This window comes from Camelina sativa, chromosome 19 (genome assembly GCF_030686135.1).
Source record: "Camelina sativa cultivar CO46 ecotype springtype chromosome 19, ASM3068613v1".
NCBI lineage: Eukaryota > Viridiplantae > Streptophyta > Magnoliopsida > Brassicales > Brassicaceae > Camelina > Camelina sativa.
In genome coordinates, this window is record NC_141898.1 from 26,843,250 (window position 1) to 26,870,618 (window position 27,369).

Consider the following 27,369-nt stretch of genomic DNA (forward strand, 5'->3'; position numbering starts at 1 on the left):
TTGTCTATCTTTATTACATAACGATACAATAATGAGGGCACTTTCTCTTCTCTCATTAGCATGACCGATTTTTATATCTAGCGCCACTCAGATTCTTAATTCTTTTGACAAATTTCTAGAAAAATAATTGCTTTGATCCGTTTCTGCCTCATTAATCTTCACTAGTTAAGGCTCTAAGTGAAAGTTTAAAATGTTCCCTCCAACTGTCCAAAGATTGTAGACGTTTCAGGCAAATCACAAAAAAAAAAAACGTATTGTAAATTTGGAAACATGACACATACAAAATTAAAATTCTAGCAGAGAGAGAGCAATGAGTTGGGGCTAATTAAGGCTTAATTTCTCAGTAAATGATCCTTCCTCAGGAAAGATTCATTCTAAACCATTTTCTAAGATTATAAGAAGGTTCATGGGGTAACACAGGGACAGATCACATGGAGCATATAACAAACATCCTTACACTACAAAAAAGATCCAGCTTCGCTAGGAAAAAAAAAAAAGAAGATAATAGCACTAAGCAGACTTTTGAGGAGGTTTCAGAAAAGTATCATTCACTCACTTGCTCAAAGCCAAAAATAACTTTGATCAGGCAATGTAGGCAAAGATATGAAACATCATCACCAGCCCCCCATACTCAATATTGCAAAAATAAGCTAATTCACAAACAAAACAAAACTATTATATATATATATATATAGGCCTCAGAAAACATTTTGTAAAAAGTTGATATCACGAGTTAACTCAGACAATGTAGGCAAAATTTGAATCATCATAGGCCAGCAACAATGAAAGAGAGAGATAGATCACAATGAGCCTCAGACTGATTAAAAGAATTGATTTCAGTGATAAATCAAACAATGTAGACAAAATAACATCAATCATCACTGGATCATATCATTATCTAAACCAAACACCAAAGCTCATCAAGATCAAGATTTGTACGAATAACAACACACACTAGATGAATAATAATAATAAAAAAAAAGCTATCCTATGGCTTCGCAAAGCATGAAGACAAAGATTAACACATGATGCGATGCGATGAAAATAAAAGTGTTAATCTTTGATAGCAATAATAAGAAAAAAAAAAAAAAAAAAAAAAGACCATAAACACGCTCATAGAATACTATCTGAATCACTCTTATATTTTCTCTCCGCCACCACCACCACAGTTTGGTTTCTTCTTGCTTCTCTGAAACCCTAGAATCTCCCTTTATAGATGCAAACTGTGTAGCGTTGGACCTGAATCTCCAAACTGTGTAGAGGCCCATATTCGGCCCATTAAAGCTTATATGGATCCACCCGACGGGAAACACTGTTTTTTGAAACTTGGGTTATCATTCTCTTCATTTTACTAATTTTGTTTTTATTTGATATTTTTTTTTTGGGGTTTAAGTTTAAAAAAAAAAAAATCTGGGTTCATTAATGATTAATGTATAAGCTTATCTTTATGACTTTATTTTTTTGAATTAAAGCTGAAATTTTAAAGAGAGGTTACCTTTTTGAAATCTTTCTCAAGGGAAATGTCCTCTTTTTTAAAAAAAATCAAAGATGATTAATTCTGTAAATTCATTGATGCATCATACATAATTAATAGATCTCATCATGGAGGTGTGAAATTTGTTAACATCCCACAAATCTTGAAAACAAGGGAGGAGAAAGAAAACAAGATTAACATCTTAGAGATCAACGGCGAACGATTCGATAAAAAGAATGAAAGACAATTTAAAAAAAAAAAAAAACAACACAATTAAGAAAAAGACTTCATAATTATAAATTAAAAAAAAAAAAAAAAAATACACTTAATAATAAGATAGAAAGAATCAACGACGAAGGTTCTTGACTTTGGACCATCCTTTCTTACAAGATTTGCTGACAACTCTGATGCTTTTCTTGAACAGATGTTTCAGCTCCATCGCCCTTACCTTCACCTGTTCCTCGAATGCTCCCATCTTCCTTCTTCTTTCTTCTTATCTTTCTCTCCGGAGGTGAGAGAGAGAGAGAGAGATGTTATGTATATTTTTTTGTAACGGAGGAGGAGGAGGAGGAAGGCTTTTTATTGAAGTTTTGTTTATGCCCCTCGTCTCTCTCTTATATATATACTCTTCTTAATTAATGGAGCTGTCAATGTTATTAATAGACTAATTTGGAACATTACACCAAAGCTAAGAAAGTTATCTCTGCTGTTTATTTATTTATTTACGCCTCTCCTATAATTCTCATTTGTCTAATTTTGTCATTGCTTTTAATCTCCAAATAAAAGTCTCCTTTTTTTTTCTATGTTGAATTAAGTTACTAGTAAATTGTGTTTTAGCCAGTTAATTGAATCATCTGGTGCGTCCATCCAAATTGGGTTATTACACGTGTCAGACATAGAACCGTTTGATGTTTGCGGTGAAAATTGCCAGCTGTGCAGTCCTCGTCAGGGCAGCAGGACCACCTCCTCCATTAGTCCTCTCCTCTCCTCTCTCTTTCGTTTTCAGTTTTCACCCTTTGGCTTTTAGTTTTTTAGAGAACAAACTATATTTTTTAAATACGTTTGAAAAGTTCTGATTTTTGTATGTCACAGCTCAAGACAGGTAGATCTCTCATCTTTGCATTGCATACACTCAAATCCTTTTTGGTTTGTGTTGTTTTAGTCAAATACACTTTCAATAAACTAAAAACAAAAACAAAAAGTCAGAAAGATTCTATCTTTAAAGCTTCTTAAGGAGCAGATCAGCTGTTGCAAACACACACACACACGGACACGGTTTATACGCTGTTTCGTCTTAACAAAAGATAGATTGCGTTGGAACCTTTTTATTTTTTTCCTTCTCAGTTACGTCATCTGAACGTGGGTGGCTACAACGTAAGGGACAAGTGTCAATGCATTATACAAGGAGTGGACGAGCACTGACGATGCTAAGTTCGCTGACCAGCTGTAACATGTCCCGAGGACGCACCCTATCCCAAACAGCTGCACAAAATCCTCACCTGACAAGTGAGCTGCCGCAAATACTCCTGAGCTTATCACTAGTGCCTTCCACCATTCCATTCTCGACGCTAAGGAGGTTAACAGAAACCGTCTGTACACTGTCTCCTCCAGGATGGGAGCTACAACGCGGTAGAGAGCAAAACACCCGCTCCTCGATACATCCCCGCTCAACATTATATTCTCCAATTCTGATTCGTGCGCAGCCTGAGATTCAAACACATTGCTTCTGCTATGTTAAAACGGTTTTAGCAGAGATATGGTAGAGATTGAGATCAGGGCATTATTGGGGATACCTTAGAACCAAAGAGTTGATCAGCTACAAGCGACGTGACGAAGATAAAACCCACAAGACATCCCAAACCCAATGCTGAGCCAACCACCCAGTTTCTTCCTTCCCTCGAGTCATTATTACCCTTAAGAAAGTTGATTGATTTGAATTGAGGCCTCGCTGTGGCCCTCAGCAGCAACACTGTCCCTGCAAGTTCTACCATTTGGAGAGCCACAAGTGATAGCACCTGTACATTGTAGCAACACCATCATGGATCAAACACGAAAAAAAACAAATGCATCTCATGAAATGTAACCACCATACAGAATCAAAAGGCATACAGATCACCACTCATGAATGCATCTCACATATGTAGAAAACTAAATTGCGGTATAATCTTTCTGCGCTTTGCTCATTTCTTAAGTGTTCAATTCGACATGATATCGAACATTCATTCTTCTCATACTAATCTGAAAGGAAACTTCTGCGAGATGATGCTGTAACTGTAACCAAATGCATCTCACAGAAGTACATACAATATAACTTACAAACTGCAAGTAAAATCTTCTGCCGTTTGCTCATCTCTAAAGTGTAGAACAATTCAACTAGACATCGGACATTCTTCTCTACCTAGTAAATGTAAAGCTTCCAGAAAAAGAAAAAAAGGGAAAAGAGACTCACTTGGGCCTGAGGATGAAGAACCTGCAGGTGGAGTATGTTGGCAACAATGGATAAACCCCCAAAACTGAGAGGAATATGCAGAGAGAACATGTAAAGAGCAAATGTGCTCCATATGCTGTTATCCTCCCATGGAATCTCTGATGCCAAAACCGAGAACCCTCCTTGTTCATTCCCCAACTGTTCAATCTAAAAAAGCACCGGACTTGGGAATTAGAATTGCCACCAAAAACTACAGTTGTAAACAAAAAAAAAGGAAACTTTATCCTAATCTGAAACGCACCTGCTGAGTAGCTTCTTTGCTTTCGAGACAAGAGCATCTGAGAGAAGGGCGACAAGGGGTACTAGTAGAGGAGAGACCACGAAACTCCGAATGTCTTCGGTTGGAAACATTAGCCACGGGCGTGGTTCCGCAACTGAAGGAAACCCATCGGCCTAGAATCATCGCCGTCTTTGACCAGAGAGCCAAGCCGCTTTCAAGTTACCATGGAGACCAATTCTACTCTGTGGGTAAAATCCAAAAGAACTGTTTACTTCTCTTTTTTTTTTTTTTTTTGGCATCAAGTGTGATTTTCTATTTTTTCTTAGCTAAAAAAAAAAAAGGAAAAAAAAACATATCATCTTTTTCATAAAAATCACAACTTTACGATTTGGTTGTGATTCAATGAGAAAGGAGGAGAAAGGGAACATCTGGAGCGAGAGAGGGATTAACAAATTTCTCTTTCTTTTTTCGAATTTGTTGTTGGGTTGTCGTCTCTCTGGTGTAGGGGTTTTTGGGTGATTTATTTAAAAAAAAAAGGATGGTGAGAATCGTGAGAAGTTGTATACAGTCCATGTTGAAGCTCGTGAATTCCCTAATTGGGATGGTTGGGATCGCCATGATTCTCTACGCTGTTTGGCTTATTAGACAATGGCAAGAACAAATGGGAGACCTTCCCTTTGCTGATTCTGATCACCCTCTTCCTTGGTCTGTTTTTTAAAGTTCCCTTTTTTTAATGTTTATGTATGTATCTGAGCAGTTTCTGGATATTCGAAGGTTCTTGTTTTGCTTAGGTTCTGAGTGGTTTGAGAACAATATATATAATAAGCATGGACTAGATCGTAAGCTTGTGGTGCTGAAAGCTGTTAGGAAAGAGTTAGCTTTAGGATTCTTGTAAGATTTGTCTTTCAAATTTGATAAGAGTGACATATCTTGTTTCTGTGTGTTGTTTTATTCTTCCATTGCTGAACCAAACCCTTCTTATGACTTATGAGCTTCAGGTTCATTTATTCGTTTCTCGGTCTCGGGGCCATTCTCTGTCTTGTCACTTGTGCCGGGCACATAGCTGCTGAAACCGTGAATGGATGTTGCCTTTACATGGTAACCTTCTTTTCCATTATAAAAAAAAAAGAAAGCTTTTCCTGCTACTCTATTTTGAAGAAGAACTGTAGAATCTACATATTGGTAGTTTCATCATTCCTTCCTGAATCCATATATTCCTGTGTTTCTCTCTTTTATGTGTATCTGTTTGTTGGCACATCGACTGGGTTCAGTATATGGGATTCATTGTCTTGCTAGTTATGGTTGAGGGCGGTGTGGTTGCCGATATCTTTCTAAACCGTGACTGGAAACAGGTATTTTTCTTTTTTCTTGAGAGGCTCTCTATTGTCACGCCCGCCCATGATTCTAATCTCTTGGAAGCTTTCACCAGGACTTTCCTGAGGATCCAACTGGTGCTTTCCACCATTTCTCTGAATTCATTGAGTCGAACTTCAAGATCTGCAAGTGGATAGGTCTCGCTATCGTGTGTGTCCAGGTATCTTAACTGTTAGCAACTAAGATTCAACTTTACGTTAGCTTCTAAAATTGCTTAGTTTTCTTTGGTTTATCTGCAGGGTCTATCAGTTTTATTGGCAATGTTGCTCAAAGCTCTTGGACCTCACCCTCACCGTCATTATGACAGTGACGACGAGTACAATGTAAGCACAGTTGCACTCCTCCAGGACGCTCGACAGCCGCCTCCATACGTTGTTGGAGAACCCATGTATGGACCCAAACCGGGAGCTTGGACCGTTAGGATTAATGAAAGGGCAAACCGGTGAGAAGAAAAGCGCAAACGAGTCTTCTCTCTTTCCATGTGTGCATTTACTTTGCCTTCTTGTTTCTTTCACTTTCTCTTTCAGTGTTATCTCTTGTAAATCCTGGATTCACAGATACATATTGGAGATATTGTTCCAACATTATAAAAAGTATGTGATGAATGTAAATCTCTCTACACGCTTTTAGGTTTAAGCATCATTTCAAATGTTGTTGTGATGAATTGGATCTTCATTATGCAAATATAAGAAACAAAAAAAATACAATAATACATACATGTTCTCTGGGTTGTTAAGTGACAACAAAAGAAGTCTCTTTCATTTGTTAAACCCCTTTTAAATATTTGGGTTATTATATGGCCATAATCACCTTTGATCACCACATGCACAAGAATGGTCTTAACCTTAACTTACACTTCAACATCCTTTACTTACAAAAGATTATAAAGTAAAACCAATACTTGAGTTTCATATTGAACAGGGGTCAAAATCCAAAGACCAGATGCAACTTAGTAAAGACAAGCCAATAGCCTTAACATAGAAGAAACAACCCAGAGCAGAGTCATAACATAAACCAGAAACTTAGATAGGAAAATTCCAATTAATCAAGAAAAACAAAATCCAAAGTTCCAAACAAAAAAAAAGAGACATTTTGCATCTAATGGCTAGATTCCTTCAGCGATCAGAGCAACCACTTCATGCAAAAGCTCTGACTTTTGCGACACAAGTCCAAGTTCCTTGGTTTGCAAGACTCTCCATGCATCTTCAACCCTCTTCTTCTTCTCTGTGTCCACCGAACTCCATCTTCTTTTCAGAGAATCTTCATTCACGCCAAGACTTGCAACTTGTCGAAACAAAAACGAGTTTTTGAACCAATCTTGTCTTTGTTCAAGAAACACCACATCTTCATCTTCTAGTTTCTTAATCCCCTCATTCTTCCTTGACTCCTCAGCATCATCCACACCCCAGATCATTTTCGACAATTCAAAAGATTTCAGATTATGAGCTTCCGTAGAAGCAGGTTTTTTATCCTTCTTCCATTTATTCATAAACTTCCTCTTCACTGTCTTAATTTTCTCTATGCACTGAGACAAACTAACCTTAACGCTGATAGAATCCTTGATGAATTCATAGAATCCACTCTTGTCTTCAGTCGTTGTCTTCCCTGTTAGAGATTTGAAAGCAAGGATTCCTTGCAACACACGGATCTCATCTTCTTCCGTCCAAAGCCGTTGATTATTTGGCTTCTTCACATCTTTTTTGGCTCGTTTTGCGGCATTCACATCTTCGGTTGAAGTCTCTTCACTTGCCCTCTTCTTAGCCTCGCCGGAAACACAAACTTCCTTCTTCTTGGCCTTCTTAGCTGAAACAGTTTTCTTCTTCTCAGACGAAGCCTTCGGGGTGGCTGCAGCAACATCAGAAGCGGGAGAAGATTGTAGCTTCACGTCCATGGTGAGTTCATCTTCTTTCTCACAAGAAGACGAGTCGGAACTTGAAGGTTCCCATGGTCTGAGTCGTTTGAGATGCTTAGTCGTCATTGGAAATGAAAAATTATCAAATAAGGTTTCAGATTCTTAGTGATATGAGAGAAATGGTATTAAAGACGCAAAAAAGCATATGACGATTTGTTTGCCTAACTATTGGAAATGTGAATATTTATGAAAATCCAATACTACTATTCTCTTTTCTTGATTTTGGCAAGAAGAATTAAAAGGTTTTATCATCACTCTTGTCTACTACACAATTAACGTAAGGTTTACAAATTTTTAACATAACAATTTATTCTTGGCCTAATTATCAAATTTCCTTGTTCAATTCAGAGATATATAGTTACCATAATAATTTACAATTACTGCAAGACATCTATTACCAAAAAAATATCTAAAAGTTTATGTAAATTTTCAAAACGTATAAAGAAATCGTAATAGTTAAGTACTTAAGTTCAACCATTTAACAAGTTTTCTCATTTCGAATGGAACTAGGATTTAACTCACGGTACACCGCGGGACAATATTTTAATTTTAAAAATTTAAAATGTATATTGTATTTATTTGTTATTTTATTATTGTTTTATTAATTTAAAAAATATAAAATTTTACAGGTATTTGATATAAGTATTCAAAGTATAGGATTTTTGTAGTGTTTTCAAGGTTTTAACCCGTGTGATATATGTATAGTGTAGTAATACATTTATCTCCTGGTACACATCTAAAAGTGTTAAAAAAACAACTCCACTTAACTCCCTATATAGGATTAATGCCAACCCGTCTCACCAAAATCAAAATAATTTTTTGCGTAAAAAAAATAATCAAGATAAGTTTTTTTATCAAGTTTAATTATGTTAATTGTTTTACCAAATTAGCATACTTATATAGTTTATAATTTTTCCATGTCAATATATATAGTTTATGATAATTAATAGAATTTTATTTTTTTTGGTAATTCCTCAAAAAATAAAAATAAACCAAATTATATGGGGGTTTTCAACATATTTAATGTGACATTTTATAATTGGATTTTCGGTTTAGGAAATTTATTAACGTTAATATAATTATGGATATTGTAAACTTTTGTTATGGAAAATCTGTTGTATATCATTTAAATTTGAGAGATTCTAGCATCAATAAAAATAGTTTTGGAGATTTAATGGGTTAAAACTTTTATGGGTAGAGTTTTTTTTGGAAAAGTCGGAATGTATAGATGTTGTTAAGATTTTATGGCATTAAATGTAACAAATGTTGGTCAATTTAAGAAAGTTTAGTATTTGAATGTTATTTATGGAATTGTTTTATAGGTTAATGTTGTAAAAAAAAATAATTAAAACTTAAAGGGTATAAACGAAAATGTACTTGAAAAATGTTAATATAAACTAGATTTTAACCCGCGGTATACCGCGGGATAATTTTTTTATAATTAATTTTTTTTTTTTAATTTATATATATTAATTTTGTTTGTTTTGTTTAGTGTTTAAGATTGTATAATTGTATATTGATTGTTATTTTAAATTAAAATATTTTGTGTGCTTTAGTAATAGACATTCACAAAAACTATATAATCATATTTGTGTAAATTCTAACCCGCTCCATCACATGACTCAGAGAATTTAAATTTCTTTTAGCAAATTAAAATGTTTAGAATATTTTATTTTTTGCTTTAAATATTATTATTATGGACTACTAATTAATTTCATATTTCTTTTAAGTATATTTTTGGAAGTAATTTAAGTTTGGTGTAAACTAATTTTGATACACAAAACTTACTATAGAAATGCCAAGTTGGGATTTCAAGAAAGATATATTTTTATTGCAAAAAAAAATCTTTCTAAATAGTTAAACAAATACAAAAAAGTGTAGACTCGTCAAATAAGTCTAAGTGATATGATCAATAAAACACTATACTTTATGTATTTTGACTGTTTAATACACCCTAGTCTCTCATCACTATGACCATTTTTATTCTTTTTGATAAATCTGAAATAAAGAAAATGATACATGCTTATAATTATAAATAACTATTTACTTAAAACTCATTTTTCATTTCTCAAGTCAAAATTGAGTTTATTAGTTGGTTTGTTGACAGTTGGCATCTCAATCTCCCCGATGTTAATGACTTTGCCAATGACATCTGCAAACAAAAAAACAACAATATTTAGTGAATATTATCAGAATGCTAATTAAAAAATATATTAATACACATCTATGTTACAAACTCATATAGTTATTTTATACCAACCAATCAACCTGTACTGATTTAGATCACATTAATTTCTCAAAAACTTAGCCTAAGTTTAAATATTTGAAATCAGATTTAGTGTCATTGCGTGTGACCAAATGCATGAGTAAGAGAAAATGTCTCAATGAATCTCCTTGAGATTGTTCATGTAACTGGAAATCAAATCTCATTTGTCATATGCATGGATTTTTAACACCTTAAAGTAAATAAATAAAAAAACAAATGATATTAGCGAGAAAGGTTGGATCACATAATAAGTAATAGTAACAGATGACAGGATAAAAACAAAGAAATCAATAATAATACATGAAATAAGGAAAACATAAGAAGTAGCAAATAATCACCTTTTCGCCATTGGAGTGGTTAAACCTTTTGCGTGTGCTAAAAAAAAAAGAGAAACGAAAGTGGTGATATTAGCTGCTGTAAAAAGATAAGTATTTATAGTGTTTATAGAGGTTGTAGGATTTTGTGTGAATGTGTAGAGATAATCTTGGTGATCAAGTATACAATATCTCGAACATATAACAATTTCAGAAAGTTTAAGTAGGATATAGAATGTAGTTATGAAATATGATAGTAATATAATATTTCATTAATTATGAATGTGGGTGTAGTATATCATGTTTCCTTTTCTTATTAAATCTCCAATTGCAGCTTAACATATTAATAAATATGAAGATTTGATTAGGATATTATAATTATTATTAGCACATTAAATCATTTATTGTTTAATATCATGATTTCATCTATATTAATTAGTATAGATATTTTAGGAATCCAAATGATTTCTCGATTTTTTAGATATATTATTAGAGTAATCAATTTTGTTTTGCCATAAATTGATTCTAGATTTATTTTTGCAAATGTATAGGGATCAGTTTTGTAAATAAAATTTTAAATAACTAAAACTAAAAGGGTATAACCCAAAATATACTTCAAAAATGTATATATAGATATACAGATATAAACCGGAATCTATACTTGCCTACGAAGTAAAAATAACTTAGCCCGCGTGTTTAACTCTTATTATCTATACTTGCCGACGAAGTAAAATATTTGGTAAAATTTGATTTTCTTAATTTGGTTTCTCGTGTTAATGAACGTTATCTACGTCATAATAATTATTTAGGTTGTAATCTTTTGTTCTTAAAGTTGGCCGATTTATATTAAACTATCATAAAGATCAAATAAATTAAGTTTTGAGTATTTAAATAAGGTAAACTTCAAGGACATAAATCAAAATGTATTTCAAAAATGTTAATATAGATAGTTAAGTTCATGCATGTACTTACTCAATTTCAATTTTCAGCCAAAATTAACATTGCAAGTGCAGATCAAGATATTGTTTTTTTTCTTTTTCTTTTACCTGACATTTCCGACCAAAATATTTTATCGGAATTTTGTTGAAAAATTTCGTCGAAAACTTGTTAAGACTTTCCGACATAAGTATTTCGTCAGAAATTTGTTATCATCAGATATTTGTCGGAATCTTTTCGATGAAGAAAAGATTAGTGCGCACAGGATCTCGTCAGCTGCCTCCATAGTCCATAAGTTGTTGGATGAATGTAACAAAACACTCCACATTTCAAATGTTGTGATGGGTTGGTTCGGTCCTGTTGTTACCGGTTCTATATTATATAGCAACCGTAGAATCACTAATCATCGTTACTAACTAAGGATGGATTCTTATGAAGGTGTTGTTCACATAAATAATATTCGATTTATAATTAAACAAAAATTGGATTATATAAAGCAAATAAAATAATTGAAGACCATGAGAAGTGGTACTGCCTTATGGGCACATGGGAAGATATCGGATAAAAGTCTTATTGTGTAAATTATGGCAAGGAAGGAATTAATTGAGAATGTGATGTGAACTGTAAGATTCCTATATGAACTGTTTTTATTGATGCTTTCATCATCTCATGTGACTTTGTAATTTCGTGAATTACGTAACATCTTTTTCTTGTTGTCATTCTCAATAATTCGATTCTGACTTTTCCACTTTAACTAAAGCATTCTTATTTGTTTTGGGGTTTTTTTTGTTTGTAATGAAGTTATAATTTGTCAATAATATATTTCACTAGCTAGACTTTCATAATGCACACATGTTTCCAGTCAGTATTCATGCTGGTTGTTAAGAAACTAACTTATATATTATCCGTGTAAGTCGGACTTTCACATTTTGTACATGTACGTTCATATCCAATGTAGATGCTTACATATAGTTAAGTTTGTATACATATAGCAATATATATGTAGTCCTGTGGACTCTCATGATATATATTGAAAGAGGTGAATTGATGATAAAATCTTTAATGAGATTGACCGCTAACCTCAGTCAAAAGTGGAGTTCACCTTGACGTAATGTCATACATGGTTTGATGCGAACAACATAGAGAGTTAGAGACCCCAGGGACATTTAACAGTTTAAGTTGTAGGACGATTTTGAAGGTAAAGAACTCACCTGATCTCATGTCGGGACCTAAGAAAGCCTAACCAGTAGTACCATGGATTTGTTAGGTTTATAAGGGCAAAAAACGTGAGTTATCGACTGGCAACTCACCCTAGAACTGCAAAGTTTTATTTGGGTACTACAAATATTATGAGTCATATATATAATAATAATAATAATTGTGTGACTACGCTTAAACCTCCAATATTATGTCACACTCAAACTTTGTAAGCTGGAGTTTGTAATTGATCCACTACTAAAAATATTTCCTTTCGAAGTTTGTATCTAAGAGAAGTGTATATCATTCTTGTAAGCTTTTAGAAAGATAAGTAAAGTATAAGTTCGAATAATCAAAAGTATTGGACTGTGGGGGAGTCATGTGCGGTCTGCCAAAACTATGTACTATATGAAAGTGTGAGAACTTATGATCTGAACAATGAAACAACGATTTCTTTAAACTCTCCTTTGATTAATAGAAAATCTGTTTACAAGTTTATTCTAAACAATTTTCTAATCTCTCAAAACTCTCTTTAAAGAAACCTCAAGCTCTTTCTAAGTTCTTAGCTCTTTTCTTTTCTTAAAGACTAAAACTTAGTAGCTAGGTTAACTTTCTCTTGTTTGTGCTAAAGCTTACATTCAGCTTTTACACCCAATTTATAGAACTAGGCCTATGCCACACAAAGGGTAAACTACCTATTCTAATCCTAATAGGAATTGGACAATTTTCTTTTTCTTTATGTTTTAGGAAATTTCCTTCTTTCTTCATGTTTACATTCCTATTGTAAACATGAAGCTCTTTGATCTTCTAGAAGCTTCTTGGGCCTTCTTGTCCTGTGTAAATCTTCAGCTTTATAAATGCCGACATAAATAACTTGATACTCTGTTCTTGTACTAATACTCTGTTCTTCTGAAGTAGTTCACCCTTTTGAACAAATGCCGCATCTTCAATCTCCCCCTTTTTAACTTTGTGCTTCTCAAGCATAAGAATTTTGAAGTTGGTTTAGACTTAAAACAAATAACTTTAAGCATAGTCAACCGTTCAAAAACATAAACCAAAATGATCACCGAACCATAGTCAAGCATTCAAACACAATGAACTAACAACTCGAAAGCATTAATGAAAACACAAAACTCCCCCAGAATCTCAGACCAACACCAAAACACAAAACAAAAAACTCCCCCAGAATCTCAGACCAACTCCTTCTCCCCCTGCTTGAGAAAACAACAGTTAAAAACATCTCAAATCATCTTGGATAGTGGATGATTCTGTATGAGCCTCTGTACTACTTCCGTATGTCTTTGCAGAGCTTGAGCTGTATCAATAGTGGACGAATGCTTCCCAGCTGAAGAATCTCAGAAGTAGAAGAAACTCCCTTATCAGGTTGCCTGCTATCTGGAGATACTGGTGTCGACTTTTTACTCTCTGGAATCAGTTTATGCTTAACATCATAGATATGTCATGTTCTGGCATCCTTTGTATAAAACTCAGCATACATATCTTCCTCTTCATCTGACCACTCAAGCAGACCTTCTTGAACTCTAAGGGTTTCAAAGATTGTTCTTGGAAATACCACATAACGAGTAGGATCTTTCCAACTTATGTTCATAATCTGATTATAAATCAACTGCCCAAAATCAAATCGGATGCCCTTGATAATCTTGTAAACTACCCGAGCTTGGTTAACAGAAAGATGATTCCTGTGTTTCGAAGGAACCCAATTGTATGCTGCCAACATTAAAAGAGCTGCACTCTCCTCAGGGAAATCTGCAACTTTTAAATTAGCCCAAGTCGACTTGTCTTTGCCACTTAAAAACTCTGCAAGTTCATTCCTACTCAACTTATCACTGTTGTATCAGCTTTCTTCTCAACTCTATTCAAAGGTGCAATACTGAAAGCTTGATTAATTGCCGTAGGAGAAAACTAATACCAATGTCCCCTCACAAACACTTCTCTCTGTTTCTTGCTCCTCTGCTTCTCGGCATGTCTTTCAATCTGCTCTTGTATAGAGATTTCTTCAACTCCAAATTCTGTATCAGGTTCTGAACCAGGATCCTTCCTTTTTCTCTTGTCAACAGTCTCTACCTCATCATCATTTAGATTCTCTCCTTCGAGATCATCTACCGCTTGATTGACTTGATTCTTTTTCGATTCTCCTTTAGATGAATCATCATCGCTGTCGGATCCGTATGGCACAATCCTTGGTTGAACTTCTTCATCACCACTTGACTCATCAATCAATTGAGGTCGATTGACAACCCCATCACCTCGAGACATCTCCGACTTCCTTGCTCTACGTATCAACCCACTTCGAGTCTCCCCAACCATCTTCAATTCGTTCTCTCTTTTTTTTAATTTTTCTTTCGATACACACGAAGTGTCTTATGACTTCCCTTTTTTTTAAAAAAATAAATAAATATCTCATCAAAAAGATTTATTTTAAAACTTTGGAACCTTCAATCATCCAAATATTCTCCTAAATCTTGAGCAAATCTTTCTTTTAATAAACCAAGCACTATAACCACTGGTTTTCTCAATCCACATTAGTTTCTAATAAACCAACAACCTTCTCAAGAACTTTTAACATGTACCAAATTCTTAATCCATATCTCCTATTGTACAAGTTCTTGAACCATCATGTGACTATTCACATCTCACACACCCCAATCGAATTTCTTAATGTAGAGAATCAATTAAAGTCAAGAGCTTTTGTGAAAATATCAGCTAATTGTTCCTCAGTATCAACATGCGCAATCACAACTTGCTTTCTTTCAACCAGTTCTCTCATGAAGTGATGTCTCACATCAATATGTTTTGTTCTTGAATGTTGAACTGGATTTTTAGAGATATCAATTGCACTCCTATTGTCACAATACACTTGCAGCTCTCCTGAATCCATACCATAATCTGCTGACATCTGCTTCATCCACAACAACTGAGTACAACAACTCCCCATTGCTATATATTCTGATTCAGTTGTAGATAAAGACACTGAATTTTGTTTCTTACTCAACCAGGCTATTAGATTGTTGCCTAGAAAGAAACATCCCCCACTAGTGCTCTTTCGATCTGTTACACTTCCTGCATAGTCTGCATCACAGTAACCAACTAAACCCTTGTTTGAACCTTTAGAATACCAAATTCCAAGATCAACAGTTCCTTTAACATACTTGATAATTCGCTTGACTGCTTCAAGATGAGACTGTTTAGGTTTTGACTGATACCTTGCACATATATCCACACTGTAACTCAAGTCTGGCCTACTAGCAGTAAGATATAACAAACTCCCAATCATCCCTCTATATTGCTTAACATCTACATCCTTGCCATCAACATCTCTTGATAGTTTCAAAGTAGTACTCATAGGAATCAAGGCTTCTTTGCATTTATCCACTTAGTGCCAATGATATTCACATATATTGGTCTACGAATCAGTTCCCAAACATCATTACGCTCAAACTGTTCTAGTTCTTCTTCCATGGCTATAATCCAAAAAACATCTTGAACAGCTTCTATATGATTCTTTGGTTCAATCATCGACACAAAACACTCATAGAAAACGGTTTCCAGAGTTGTAAAGTAACTTGTCATCTTCCTAAAGTCAATATGTACTCCTCGAGTCTTCATTTTCTCATTCAAGTCTCCAATGACATCAGATGTAGAATGATTCTTATGAACTTGTTGTACTTCTTCTGGTTTTGTAACAGGAATGTCCAACTCAGAACCTTCATTGTGTGCCTTAGTGATACTTACCTGTTCTGAATCACTGTCTGAATCATCACCTCGTACAGCTACAGATTGATCATCAAAAACCACATTCACTGATTCCATGATTAAACCTGTACGCTTGTTGTAAACTCTAAATGCTGTACTACTCTCGGCATAACCCAAAAACATGCCTTCATCACTTTTGGAGTCGAATTTACCAAGATAATCCTTGTCATTTAAGATGTAGCATCTGCACCCAAACACATGAAAGTAGCTCAGATTTGGTGTTTTGCCTCTCCACAACTCATAAGGTGTTTTTGTAGTATCTCTTCGAACATAGACTCTGTTAATTATATAACATGCAGTGTTTAAAGCTTCAGCCCAGAATTTCTTAGGAACTTGTTTTCCATGTATCATTGCTCTTGCCATTTCCTGAAGAGTTCTATTCTTTCTTTCTACTACTCCATTCTGTTGTGGAGTTCTTGGTGCCGAGAATTGATGTGAAATCCCATGTTGTTCACAAAACTCCTTCATAGCCTCATTTTGAAATTCTCCACCATGATCATTTCGAACTTTCTTGATTCCTCCTCGTTCATTAAGTAGTTGTAAAGCTAAAATCTTGAAGCTGTCTATCGTATCTGACTTCTCACGAATAAAACGAACCCAAGTGTATCTAGAGTAGTCATCAACTAGTACAAACACGTATTTCTTTCCTGCTAAGCTTTCCACTTGCATTGGTCCCATTAAATCCATGTGAATTAGATCCAAAGCTGATTTTGACTGAACATCTGGAACCTTTTTGTGCTGAATTTTGACTTGCTTTCCCTGATTACAAGGACCACACACCATATTGTCTTCTCCTTTAAGCTTAGGTACTCCTCGAATTATCTCTTTATTCACAAGAGTAGCAAGATTTCTTGTATTCATATGTCCAAGTCGTTGATGCCATAGATCTATACTCCCACGAGCACTGTAGCATTTGATTGACTGTTTCTCCCACATGTAACAATTATTTCCAGATCTTACACCATATAACTTGACATTACCTGACTCATCCAGTGCTTTGCAATCGGTTTTTGTGAATAAAACTGACAATCCTTCGTCACACAGTTGACTAATGCTTATTAGGTTTGCACGCAGTCCTTGAACAAGATAGACATTCACAAGTTGTGGAAGTTCTGTATCACGTGTTATACCTTTGCCTTGTATGAGACCATGACTTCCATCTCCAAATGTTATTGTACCTCCTTTCAATTTCTTAATATTCTGTAAATTACTCTTGGTTCCAGTCATATGTCTTGAGCAACCGCTATCAAAAAACCAGGGCTCCGTGTCTTCTTGTTCGTCAGTAATCATAGCCATATCGCATCTTGGTTCTGTTTCTTTTTGTTCTTCAGTAATCATGGCCATATTGCATCTAAATCCTGATCCAGAAGCTGCCATTGACCCTAATTGATATAGGTCAGTTTTCTTCATCCAAACTTGTCTTCTAACTCTATTCCAGAAGAACCTTCCTTGTTGCTTTAATGTACAGACCTTCTGCCAATATTTGTAGCAGAATCGTTTGTAGTGACCAATTTTTCCACAAAAATAACAACTCAAAGATCCATTAGAACCACCAGTAGACACCTCCTTCTCAGATTGATAGGTTCCAGCAGATACAAATTTGGTTGTCTGTGATTTAGCTCCCTTGTTCTCATTAAAGCCTAATCCTCTATGAGTCTTCTCAGTTCTCCCATAGCTCAAAATTTTGTCAAGTTGCTTTGTTCAAACAAACATATGAATCTTCCTATGTTGTTGATCTAATTCAGATTGCAGTTCTGCGGATTTTTTCTTTTCTTTAAGTAGCTCATTGTCTGCTTTTGCCGATAAGACCAATTTTTCTTTCATCAGATCTAGCGAATCTTTAGCAAGCTTTTTCTCATCCACCAATTCATTCTGTAAAGTCATAACAAGTGCTTCTAAGCGAAGTTTTTCATTTATCAATCCTTGATTTTCCTTTCCCAGGGAAATAAGTGTATTTCGCACCTCTTTGTAACTCTGAACAATGTCAAGAACTTCTTCTTCTTCTGATTCTGAATCAGTTACCTCTTCCCCATTCTCAAATTTGGTGATTCCCACCATAGCCACTAAATTAATGAGTTCTTCTTCGCTGCTGCTATCACTATCTGATTCATTCTCAATGCTAATCATAGACTTTTCTTTCTTGACTTTAGAGTTACTCACACATTCCTCATGTGTGTGTCCAGTCCCTTTACAGATTGTGCACTTGGCCTCTCCCAACTTGATTGTTGGACACTCTCGAATAAAATGACCGAATCCCTTACATTCATGACACTTTAAATCAGCCTTTTTGTCTTCACTCGTCTTCTTGAATGAATTACTCTTCTTTTGACCTTGACCTTGTTCTACCCTTCTTAAAGCTCGATCAAATCTTCTTACCAGCAGGCTCATAGCATCTTCTTCTCCTTGATCAGTTATGTCTTTGCTAACTGCTAGAGCTATTCCTTTTGGTTTCTTAATTCCATTAAGTTCCATCTCGTGTGCCTGTAGCATTCCGACTACTTCACCATAACTGAGATTGTCTAAATCTTGAGAGACCGTTAAAGCTGTTTTGTATCCTATGAACCTTGATGGAAGACACCTTAAGAACTTTTTCACTAACTTCTGATCCTTATAAGTCTTCCCAAGAGTTAAGGCTTCTTGTGCTAGAGCACTCAACTTAGAGCTAAAGTCTGAAATTGATTCATGCTCCTCCATCCTTAGATTCTCAAATCTAGAGGCAACGTATCCTTTCTTGAACTCTGCACTTTTGTTGTACCTTCATAATGAATTTGAAGGATATCCCATGTTTCACATCCCTGAATCAACTCGAACTGTTTTCTCCCAACACTACAATGAATAGCACTACATTAATTATATTATTCTATGTAATCCCTTTAATTATATCATTTGATTATGGTTTGTGCTTATATATAAGTTGTATCATTCTATTTGATAATAGTACACAACAATATAATACAATCATATTCTCTCTATTCACATGGTATCAGAGCCACAATGATCTAACGATCGACTTTGTTCCTGTTTCTAAGCTATGTGTTTCTATTGTTTATTTTTGTATTAAGCTAAGTGCTTCTACATTCAAGTTCATTATGAACCTCTGAATCTAAGCCATCGAGCTTCTTTTTATTCAAGTCTACCATCTTAGACTTCTGAATCTAAGTCAAATATTTTTTCTTTTATTTTAAGCCAAAAGTGCTTCTATCATTCAAGCTTATATATTATAAGTCTTTGAATCTATGTCGAATTTTTTTTTTTTAAAGAAAAAAATTGGATCTCCTTCTCTAACCATCGTTGATGTCGGCCACCTCAACATCACACAACTCGTGACCGTGTCGAGTCTTTAGCAAATCTTGCTCAACAAGAGCTCATATTCTCAATTCATAATCGGATCTCCAACACTTGGACTTGTCAATCTCAAGCTGTTATTTTCGCTTCGCTTCATCACCCCTTGAGATTGAAGGGGCGTATTAAGGAAAGAGTATCATCATATCACCTATGATTACTCAAATCCCATATATTATTTTAATATACATTAATTATATTATTCTATGTAATCCCTTTAATTATATCATTTGATTATGGTTTGTGCTTATATATAAGTTGTATCATTCTATTTGATAATAGTACACAACAATATAATACAATCATATTCTCTCTATTCACACTTCTTTCTTTATGTTTATATTCCTATTGTAAACATGAAACTCTTTGATCTTTTAGAAGGTTCTTCGACCTTCTTGTCCTGTGTAAATCTTCCAGCTTTATAAATGCCGACATAAATAACTTAATACTCTATTCTTGTACTAATACTCTGTTCTTCTGAAATAGTTCACCCTTTTGAACAAATGCCGCATCTTCAATATATATACTTTGAAGTTAAAACTGTAAGAAAATCAAGTAAAATAACTGAGCTATAGCCTATGGGTTTGTCGTTGACTTTAAAAAAATTACGAAACTTGGAAACAGTTAAAAAGAAATAAAGAATAATAATATCTTCAATTGAGTGCTGGAATGATATATATATGCGTTGTGGACAAGAGATTGGCCATCAAGATTCCGTATTTTCAAACTTATCATATAAAAGAAAAAGATCAGATACACATTATTATTATTATTCCTCGATCGCCTAATAACGACATTCATTAAGGGTTGGGTTGATTTCCATAAGCATGAAAATATGGGGTGTTACTGTTAATCTTCTTCATTTTCTTTTGAAAAATAGTACACACATATTGTGTTGTACACTTTGTAGTTAAGTTATTAGAGACGTCAAAATAAATTGGTAAAATGTATATATATGTGAATTGACTGAAAAAAATATATGATAATATTAGTAACTAGGACTTGACTTAAAAAGAATTAAGAACATAACATTAATTCAGAAAATTTTAGAAACTAGCACTTTTTAGTGACGTAAAATATCAAAATTGCCTTCAAACAAAAAATAAAAAATGTAGCAGGTATTATATTCTATAAAAATATATTATTTAATAAAAAAATAGCATGTCATAGTAAAATAATAAACTTATTATTTAGAGAAACAATGTGTTTTTGCCACAAAAATTATATCTTTCACGTGATCTTATTAAATAACATGTAATACAAAAAAGGTGTGTGTTACAAAAACAAATGACAATGGAGATTCTAAAAAAAATTAAGATTCGATGAAATAAAAATAGAAATTTTTGGCTGTTGATGGGGGAACGAACAGAGAAATATCCAGAGAGATAGGATGACACTATTGTTGATGGTATCAGAGAGGTTTGGCCCGATGTAGGAGGATATAAAGAAGGTGGAAAATGAAGAGAGAGGCAGTAATGAGGGTGTTGGTCTTGATGACAGTGGTTAAAGCTTAATTAGAGATTTTGAATTAGTGGTGAGAAAGAGAGAAAGAAAAAGATAAGGGATGAAAATGGACAAGAAGAAATTTGTTGTATTTTTGAACTCAAAAATAGAAAAGGACAGCACGGAAAAAATGAAGGTAAATGTAATATATAGTTTGGATACTATTTGGTCAAATAGCAAATGGTAGTTCCTTAATTTCTTTCTAAAATTCTACTATACAATGCATATAGCCCAAAAAAAAAACAAAAGAATCCACTAATTTTTTATATCTACATCTAAATCATTAAGTGATATATCCTCTTCATATCTTCAAACAATCTATTATATTCTACTATATATATTAATCAAACTTGCTATGTGATCAGTTCACATTGAAACAAATACATAGACTTTGATTCGAATGTTACCTCTATAGTTACCAATTACGAAATCGACAAAAATTTAGCTATACCACAAACATACAGTAAAAACTAAAAACTAATGTTACTGTTTTGTGTCATCAATTAAACCCAAAGAAACAACCGACAACAATAATACTAAACAAAGATACCACTGTCAATGTGTCATATATAGTTTTACATAGCCATACAAAAGAGAGAAAGAACTAGTAGAAGTGTAAGAGTGACGGAAGAATCTTGTCCCAACCAACCAAGATTGGCTTTAAAAGAAGGGAAACGAGAGAGCTAGAATCTTATAATAATTGCAGAAACAACCTTTACCCTACGGGATCGTGCTATATATATCAATTATCAAGGCCCTAACTGGTCAGTGTAGGTCCGCATCTCCCCTCAGTAAAATGGCTCAAGGACATCATCGTCATTTTTTTATTTGATGCCAAAGACTTTTTCATTTTTGCAGACTTCTTAAACCATCCTTCTTCTCTATATTAACCAAGTAACCAACGATTCCTCCACACTCTCTCCCAACTTTTTTTTTTTTTTTGGGTTAGTCTCTCACTCCGGTCAGTCAAAATGCAGCTCCTTCCGGTCATCTTACCGACAGTACTATACGTCTTCCTCCACCTTTTAAGAGGCGGCTCTGGCTCTGTTCCGCCATTGGCTCATTCCAGTCAACACGTGCCAGCCTCTCATTGGCTTCCCGCTACCGCCACCTGGTACGGAAGTCCCGAGGGCGACGGCAGCAGCGGTAATTATACATCTCTTTACATAATTTTCTTTTTGGTGATTGGGTTTTGCTGTAACAAATCAAAATTTACTGCGAACTCAATCAACAATTAATAACTAATGTTAAGGGCTTGTAAATTAATGAAACCGCGCAGGAGGAGCTTGTGGTTACGGGTCGCTAGTGGACGTGAAGCCCTTCAAGGCTAGAGTTGGAGCGGTGAGTCCGATTCTGTTCAATAGCGGCGAAGGCTGTGGTGCATGCTACAAGGTCAGGTGTCTCGACAAGACCATTTGCTCTAAGAGAGCGGTCACCATTATTGTTACCGACCAGTCACCGTCAGGACCATCTGCTAAAGCAAAACACACCCACTTCGACCTCAGTGGTGCAGCCTTTGGCCATATGGCTATTCCCGGCCATAACGGCGTCATCCGCAACCGTGGTCTATTAAACATCCTCTACCGCCGGTACCTTTTCGCGCTCTAAATAACCAACTTATTATTTTATTTGACTTCCCAAGTTCCAAATGCTAACCAACAAATTAAATGTGATACATATTTTGGTTTTTTCTTACATTGGGAATGGCAGGAGTAAACAAAACAAATAAACTTTAACGGCGTTCTGGTTTTTTTATGGTCCCGTAGTTTGACCATTGACTACACAACACACATCTATGGATCTCTGACACAAAGCACTTACACTTGTAATTTGTTTTGTAAAAAAAAAAAAAACAGAACGGCATGCAAATACAGAGGGAAGAACATAGCATTCCATGTGAACGCAGGATCAACTGATTATTGGCTATCTCTTCTAATTGAGTATGAAGATGGTGAAGGAGACATTGGCTCTATGCACATTCGTCAAGTAATATATATTTTCTCGTTAATTATCTGATCTCCCTCCACCATTGCCTTAAAATGTCACATTGCTCTATAATTTTACTTAGATTCGTATATGTTGAATTATCAAGGCCGGGTCTAAGGAGTGGATAGCGATGAAGCACATATGGGGAGCAAACTGGTGCATCGTGGCAGGACCACTCGAGGGACCATTCTCCGTCAAGCTCACCACTTTGTCCAACAACAAGACACTCTCCGCCACCGACGTCATCCCCAGTAACTGGGTTCCCAAAGCTACTTACACCTCCCGGCTCAACTTCTCCCCTGTTCTCTAATTAGCCTCTCTTCATTATTTTATTTTATTTTTGTTGTGGGAGAGAGTAGCACAAAGAGGACAATGAGTGAAGAGAGAGAGAGAGAGAGCAAACAGTAATTAAGTAATACCAGAGATCAACTGTAGCCATCTCCAAAGTTAGGGGAAGAAGAGCTTGCAATGTATGTGTCACTACTAACTTTCTATGTTGTCCCTTTTCTTGTTTTCCTTGTCCATAGGGATGTGTGTCATCTATAATTTTGTCTGTGGGACATTACTATATAAGAATTTACTCAAAAAAAAAAAAAAAACTGTAATATGCAATCTCATTACTTTTTTCATCCAACCCTTCTGTCTGCCCCACCCCACTTTCTCACTTGGCAACTCTTTCAACATAATTGTACCTCAAATTTAAGTGTGTTCTGTTCTCATTCACTTTCTAACATGCTCGTTCCTACATACATTATACATACATGGTGTCCGTGCCTGGAAAGAGACGAAACAACTGGACCTGACAACCACGTGCCCCATTATCAAGTCACTACGTAAATAATGTTAAGACTTAAGATGGTTCACATGCCACGACCCTCTCAACCACATTATGTCCACATTCATTCATACAATCCAATGATTCATCCAACAACCTTTACTTCTTAAAGTCTTATAAATGACACACGTGGAACCAAAATAATTTTAAAGTGAACATCATCCAAGACAAAAAACCAAATTTTGCAGAACAAATATAATGGTAAATAAAAAATAATAACCAACACAAAAGGACTAAAATTCTCTCTCCAGAAAGAGGAAATTGTGCCCACAGATAGCCCCCACTAGAGCGTCTATGTGCGCATGACTTACCCCTTCTTATTTCGCCCGCAGCTATTGTGACTTCAATATCAAATACTCCCCACAACAGTAATACTAAAGACCCTTTTTCACTCTGCCTTGGCTCCCTCAGCCTCAGCCTCAGCCACATGTTTTTCTCCCTCTCCTGAGGCAGCAACCTCAGGTTTAGCTATTTCAACACTTGCGTCTTTGGCAGGTGAAGCAGGTTTTTCCTCTGTGGCCTTTGGATCCGCAGGTTTCCCATCTTTTAGGTTCTTGGCGTCTTTTCCTCCTTTTGCATCCTTCCCATCTTTGGCATCTTTTGCATCTTTGCCATCTTTGGCATCTTTGGCTGGAGGAGGAGGTGGCATCATGTGGGGTGGGGGATTAGTCTTGAGCTTCAAGAATATCTGCCTCATTCTCCCTAGATCAGTTGGCTTCCCAGGTTTAGGACCTTGGATAACATTCACTGATGGTTTCTTGTCCGGATCCTTTTTCCCTCTCTTCTTCTCGATGTTGGGAACCTCACGCGGGATTAGCTCTGCAATAGCTTTCCAGTAATGCTTGTCAACATCTTCGTGGAACTTCTCTTGGTTAGCCCAGTATAGCTGCAAGAGAGACAAAAATCAATACACCTAAAGAGTCTAAAATGGCTGCAACTGGGAACTGGGAATATTCTCTTATCACTGCTTACTTTTTCCTTTTCGCGGTTATCAGTCTTGTTGGTCTCAATAGTCTTGTCTCTTTTCTCGTAGAAGGCTTTCTTGAAATCTTCTGCTTCAGTTATGATCTGGTTCCGCATCTCCTTCTCTTTCCTTTCCTTCTCCTCAAGGTGAATGGCGTTTAGACTGCAACAAATGCGTGCCAAAATATCAGTTTCATATACTATGTTGAACAAGAAGAAAAGCATGGTGGTTCCACATTCCAGTCCAATCTGATACAGAATTGACACACCACTGAAGAAGATGAAAGCATATACTATTCGGGTTGTTTCTTATTCGAAATCAGATGACAGAGATTCTTTTCACACAGGTGAAACAAAAAGCATGGTGGTTCCATTCTATCTGATATCAAAATTGACACATTACAGAAGAAGAAGAAGAAGAAGAAGAAGAAGAAGATGATAGACACAACGCATACTATTCGGATTCTATCCTAAATTGATTCCAGTTCAGGTCATAGAGAGATTCTTTCGTATATGATGAACAAAGAAAAAACCAAGGTAGTTCAAGTCTAATCTGATACAGAAGTGAGACATCACAGATGAAGATCGTAGGTTCTTTTCTTTGTCCAAATCAGATCACAGAGAGGGATTGCAATTAAACTCCGATCGAACAAACCAACCGTGATCTACTTCAAATATTCACTTAGCTACTTCAAATGATCAGTAGCTAGTCTCTCCCAAATGAGAGGAAACAATGACAATACTGTTTCGTAATAGATTCTTGAAAATTTTTGGATATCGAAACCAATAATAAATTATCTACCTAAGAAGACACTAAGGATCTATATCTAGGCGTAATCTAGACGTGTAATTTGCAAATAAGAGGGAGAATGAATCAGAAGACTAACCGGCGCCACTCACGGCGTTGAAAACCCTCCTCCCTCATCTCATTCGGATCTGGAAGAACCGGACCATCGGAAGAGAAGATCGCGTCGCCGCCGTTACCGTTAGCTTCAGACTCGAACGGAGAGGAAAACTCGTGGCTAGGTGAGGAAGCACCAAATCCGTAGCCGTTAGGGGAAGCAGGATTGTCAGATCCATCACCACCATTAAAAGAAGAGGAGAATCCACCGGAGGGATGTTGATGTTGGGTCGGGGGGGGAGGTGGCTGAGCTTCCGAGAAACTATCGTAGCCAAAGTCATCGTGCTCGGACGGAGAATGGGTTTGAGGTGGGAAATCTCCGTCGTCAAAAGTCGCCATGGTTAAAAGGAGCTTTTCAGATCCTCTCTCGTCTTGGGGGACTCTTTTGATCGATCTCGCAGAGTAGACAAGAGCCTTACGGAGACTAAACGATGCCGCTTTTGACGTTAGGCGTAGATCTGACTCGCATTATAATTATTATTTTCTTCAAAGAAAGAAAAAAGGACACGTTGACCAAAACGTGTAACCAACTCACCGAACCGATCGTCTCAAACAATGTCGTTTTGATCTAACCGATCTAAACGATGTCTCATACCCATCTTCTAGAAAAGATCAAAAAAAAAAAATTTCGATTCTGAGCTTTTAACGAAAGAGGGAGGCGAGACGACAATGGCGGATCGGTTCTTCGAAAACAAACGTGATTCGCTTAGTAATCTGTGGGGAATATTGCTTTTGTTCATCAACATACAAATACGTTGGCAAAGAAACTCTGTCTTCAGATTCAATTGTAAGTGTAAGTGCATTTCTTTAAAATGATAAAGCTGTTGATGACTCCCTCCTCCTTTAATTTCTAAATGGCTTATAGAAGGAAGATCAATGGCTAAAGGATGCAAGCTCATTCACTTATGTTTGAATGGTATGGCAAAAGGTAGTGCAGCACGTGGGCGCTTGCTGGTATTATGCACGTTTTTATAAATGTTCAGCTGAAGCCAGACGAGGCAGAGGATGCCAAGGGAACACTTCAAGTATATAATCAAGAATCGGTTTCCAAGTGGAAATTACCTTCCTAGTGAACAAGATAACAGGAAACATGTTCTCGTGCATTAGTGAACAAAACAAGAGTTCCTTCCTTGGCCGAGGAATGTGAGCGTGAAGCTTAGAAAAAAGAGACACAGAGTCATTCCAATTCTGCTCACATAAAGCAGTGGTTTCCGGCCAACAGCCACAGTTGCAGCGAGCAGTTTTGTCTCGCCTTGTATCCCTGCTTCTCTCAGGATCTCTGGCGTATAGTAGACGGTGGCGTCGATACCTGTGATCTGCTGGAAACATTGGATCAAAAACCCAACGATCAGCATTTTCCGTACTATAGGAGATGGGCTTAGAAGAAGCTCACGCCACACCGGTCTCTCTTCCTCGCTGCCTTCTGTATGTGCAGCCGCCAGTTGTATCTCTGCGCGACGCTCTTCTGCTTCGTCATCTCGCTAGTTTGTTTTCATGAGCCCCTCTCGTGCACTGTCCACTCGGCCTTTCATGACCAGCCACCTCGGCGACTCAGGGATCACACACAGCGCAAATCCTACGAAAACGGAAGGAAGAATACCAACTGCAAGCATGATCCTCCAGCTGGGATCATCAATTCACCATTAAGACCTTGGTGCAGGCTGAGCAATGAACGTGGGGACATCCTCTCTCGGCATTATGAACCTCTATCTGTCACTTTTTAGATTAACAAATGTTCAAATGTGTTCGTTGATACTTTCATTTGAAACCATGTGATATCTTTTGTTTCTCATTGCATCATCAATGATACTTTTTCCATGGATGTTTTCACTGCTACTACTGAGATATGATGACTTTTGAGAAATACATTATTTGATACACTAA

At 35.9% G+C, this 27,369-nt stretch overlaps 6 protein-coding genes, 1 long non-coding RNA gene, 1 other non-coding gene and 1 pseudogene across 10 annotated transcripts; 3 read left to right on the forward strand and 6 right to left on the reverse strand.

Annotated features, from left to right (window-relative positions):
• Positions 1-691: 691 nt before the first annotated feature.
• On the reverse strand, positions 692-778 carry LOC147921093 (small nucleolar RNA SNORD34). The gene has a single exon (XR_015591809.1). It is a non-coding gene; the product is annotated as a small nucleolar RNA SNORD34 (small nucleolar RNA).
• Positions 779-2,571: 1,793 nt separating this feature from the next.
• On the reverse strand, positions 2,572-4,532 carry LOC147921094 (uncharacterized). Its single transcript, XM_087501631.1, has 4 exons — positions 4,204-4,532; positions 3,924-4,109; positions 3,268-3,489; positions 2,572-3,178 (listed from the first exon to the last, which is right to left on the reverse strand). The coding sequence occupies exons 1-4, from the start codon at positions 4,363-4,365 to the stop codon at positions 2,819-2,821; spliced, it is 930 nt and encodes a 309-aa protein (XP_087357757.1). The 5' UTR covers positions 4,366-4,532; the 3' UTR covers positions 2,572-2,818.
• Positions 4,521-6,167, forward strand: LOC104766753 (tetraspanin-19). 2 transcript variants are annotated; one of them, XM_010490697.3, is made up of 5 exons: positions 4,521-4,887; positions 5,181-5,280; positions 5,454-5,534; positions 5,612-5,716; positions 5,796-6,167. In XM_010490697.3, the coding sequence occupies exons 1-5, from the start codon at positions 4,721-4,723 to the stop codon at positions 6,000-6,002; spliced, it is 660 nt and encodes a 219-aa protein (XP_010488999.3). In that variant the 5' UTR covers positions 4,521-4,720; the 3' UTR covers positions 6,003-6,167. The 2 variants fall into 2 exon arrangements, with proteins under 2 accessions (XP_010488999.3, XP_087357758.1); XM_087501632.1 differs by having other exon boundaries at positions 4,530-5,073.
• Positions 6,168-6,440: 273 nt separating this feature from the next.
• Positions 6,441-7,558, reverse strand: LOC147921095 (putative transcription factor At1g61730). The gene has a single exon (XM_087501633.1). It carries the CDS (start codon positions 7,532-7,534, stop codon positions 6,662-6,664), a length of 873 nt encoding a protein of 290 aa, XP_087357759.1. The 5' UTR covers positions 7,535-7,558; the 3' UTR covers positions 6,441-6,661.
• A 7,312-nt stretch (positions 7,559-14,870) lies between these two features.
• On the reverse strand, positions 14,871-15,545 carry LOC147921096 (secreted RxLR effector protein 161 pseudogene; annotated as a pseudogene).
• A 5-nt stretch (positions 15,546-15,550) lies between these two features.
• Positions 15,551-18,649, reverse strand: LOC147921097 (uncharacterized). Its single transcript, XM_087501363.1, has 2 exons — positions 17,667-18,649; positions 15,551-17,621 (listed from the first exon to the last, which is right to left on the reverse strand). The coding sequence occupies exons 1-2, from the start codon at positions 18,647-18,649 to the stop codon at positions 15,551-15,553; spliced, it is 3,054 nt and encodes a 1,017-aa protein (XP_087357489.1).
• Positions 18,650-21,417: 2,768 nt separating this feature from the next.
• Positions 21,418-23,332, forward strand: LOC147921098 (expansin-B1). Of its 2 annotated transcripts, none has more exons than XM_010490695.3 (4): positions 21,418-21,946; positions 22,080-22,389; positions 22,657-22,786; positions 22,893-23,332. In XM_010490695.3, exons 1-4 carry the CDS (start codon positions 21,772-21,774, stop codon positions 23,094-23,096), a joined length of 819 nt encoding a protein of 272 aa, XP_010488997.1. In that variant the 5' UTR covers positions 21,418-21,771; the 3' UTR covers positions 23,097-23,332. The 2 variants fall into 2 exon arrangements, with proteins under 2 accessions (XP_010488997.1, XP_087357841.1); XM_087501715.1 differs by having other exon boundaries at positions 21,568-21,946; positions 22,869-23,332.
• A 373-nt stretch (positions 23,333-23,705) lies between these two features.
• LOC104766749 (clathrin light chain 1) lies at positions 23,706-26,089 on the reverse strand. Its single transcript, XM_087501714.1, has 3 exons — positions 25,472-26,089; positions 24,594-24,747; positions 23,706-24,507 (listed from the first exon to the last, which is right to left on the reverse strand). The coding sequence occupies exons 1-3, from the start codon at positions 25,822-25,824 to the stop codon at positions 24,010-24,012; spliced, it is 1,005 nt and encodes a 334-aa protein (XP_087357840.1). The 5' UTR covers positions 25,825-26,089; the 3' UTR covers positions 23,706-24,009.
• Positions 26,090-26,138: 49 nt separating this feature from the next.
• Positions 26,139-27,369, forward strand: LOC147921099 (uncharacterized). The gene is made up of 2 exons (XR_015590947.1): positions 26,139-26,272; positions 26,351-27,369. It is a non-coding gene; the product is annotated as an uncharacterized LOC147921099 (long non-coding RNA).

Bases quoted from the DNA above. Each gene is read 5' to 3' on its own strand.
- LOC147921094 (XM_087501631.1), bottom strand. From the start codon at position 4,365: ATGATTCTAGGCCGATGGGTTTCCTTCAGTTGCGGAACCACGCCCGTG. The intron at 4,110-4,203 runs GTGCGTTTCAGA...GTGCTTTTTTAG, and splicing joins GCAAAGAAGCTACTCAGCAG to ATTGAACAGTTGGGGAATGA. The intron at 3,490-3,923 runs GTGAGTCTCTTT...TACAATGTACAG, and splicing joins TTCTTCATCCTCAGGCCCAA to GTGCTATCACTTGTGGCTCT.
- LOC104766753 (XM_010490697.3), top strand. From the start codon at position 4,721: ATGGTGAGAATCGTGAGAAGTTGTATACAGTCCATGTTGAAGCTCGTG. The intron at 5,281-5,453 runs GTAACCTTCTTT...GACTGGGTTCAG, and splicing joins ATGGATGTTGCCTTTACATG to TATATGGGATTCATTGTCTT. The intron at 5,717-5,795 runs GTATCTTAACTG...GTTTATCTGCAG, and splicing joins TCGCTATCGTGTGTGTCCAG to GGTCTATCAGTTTTATTGGC.
- LOC147921095 (XM_087501633.1), bottom strand. From the start codon at position 7,534: ATGACGACTAAGCATCTCAAACGACTCAGACCATGGGAACCTTCAAGT.
- LOC147921097 (XM_087501363.1), bottom strand. From the start codon at position 18,649: ATGGAGGAGCATGAATCAATTTCAGACTTTAGCTCTAAGTTGAGTGCT. The intron at 17,622-17,666 runs GTTTGTTTGAAC...GAGCTATGGGAG, and splicing joins CAACATAGGAAGATTCATAT to AACTGAGAAGACTCATAGAG.
- LOC147921098 (XM_010490695.3), top strand. From the start codon at position 21,772: ATGCAGCTCCTTCCGGTCATCTTACCGACAGTACTATACGTCTTCCTC. The intron at 21,947-22,079 runs GTAATTATACAT...GAAACCGCGCAG, and splicing joins CGAGGGCGACGGCAGCAGCG to GAGGAGCTTGTGGTTACGGG. The intron at 22,787-22,892 runs GTAATATATATT...TGAATTATCAAG, and splicing joins GCTCTATGCACATTCGTCAA to GCCGGGTCTAAGGAGTGGAT.
- LOC104766749 (XM_087501714.1), bottom strand. From the start codon at position 25,824: ATGGCGACTTTTGACGACGGAGATTTCCCACCTCAAACCCATTCTCCG. The intron at 24,748-25,471 runs GTTAGTCTTCTG...CATTTGTTGCAG, and splicing joins CAACGCCGTGAGTGGCGCCG to TCTAAACGCCATTCACCTTG. The intron at 24,508-24,593 runs GTAAGCAGTGAT...TCTCTCTTGCAG, and splicing joins ATAACCGCGAAAAGGAAAAA to CTATACTGGGCTAACCAAGA.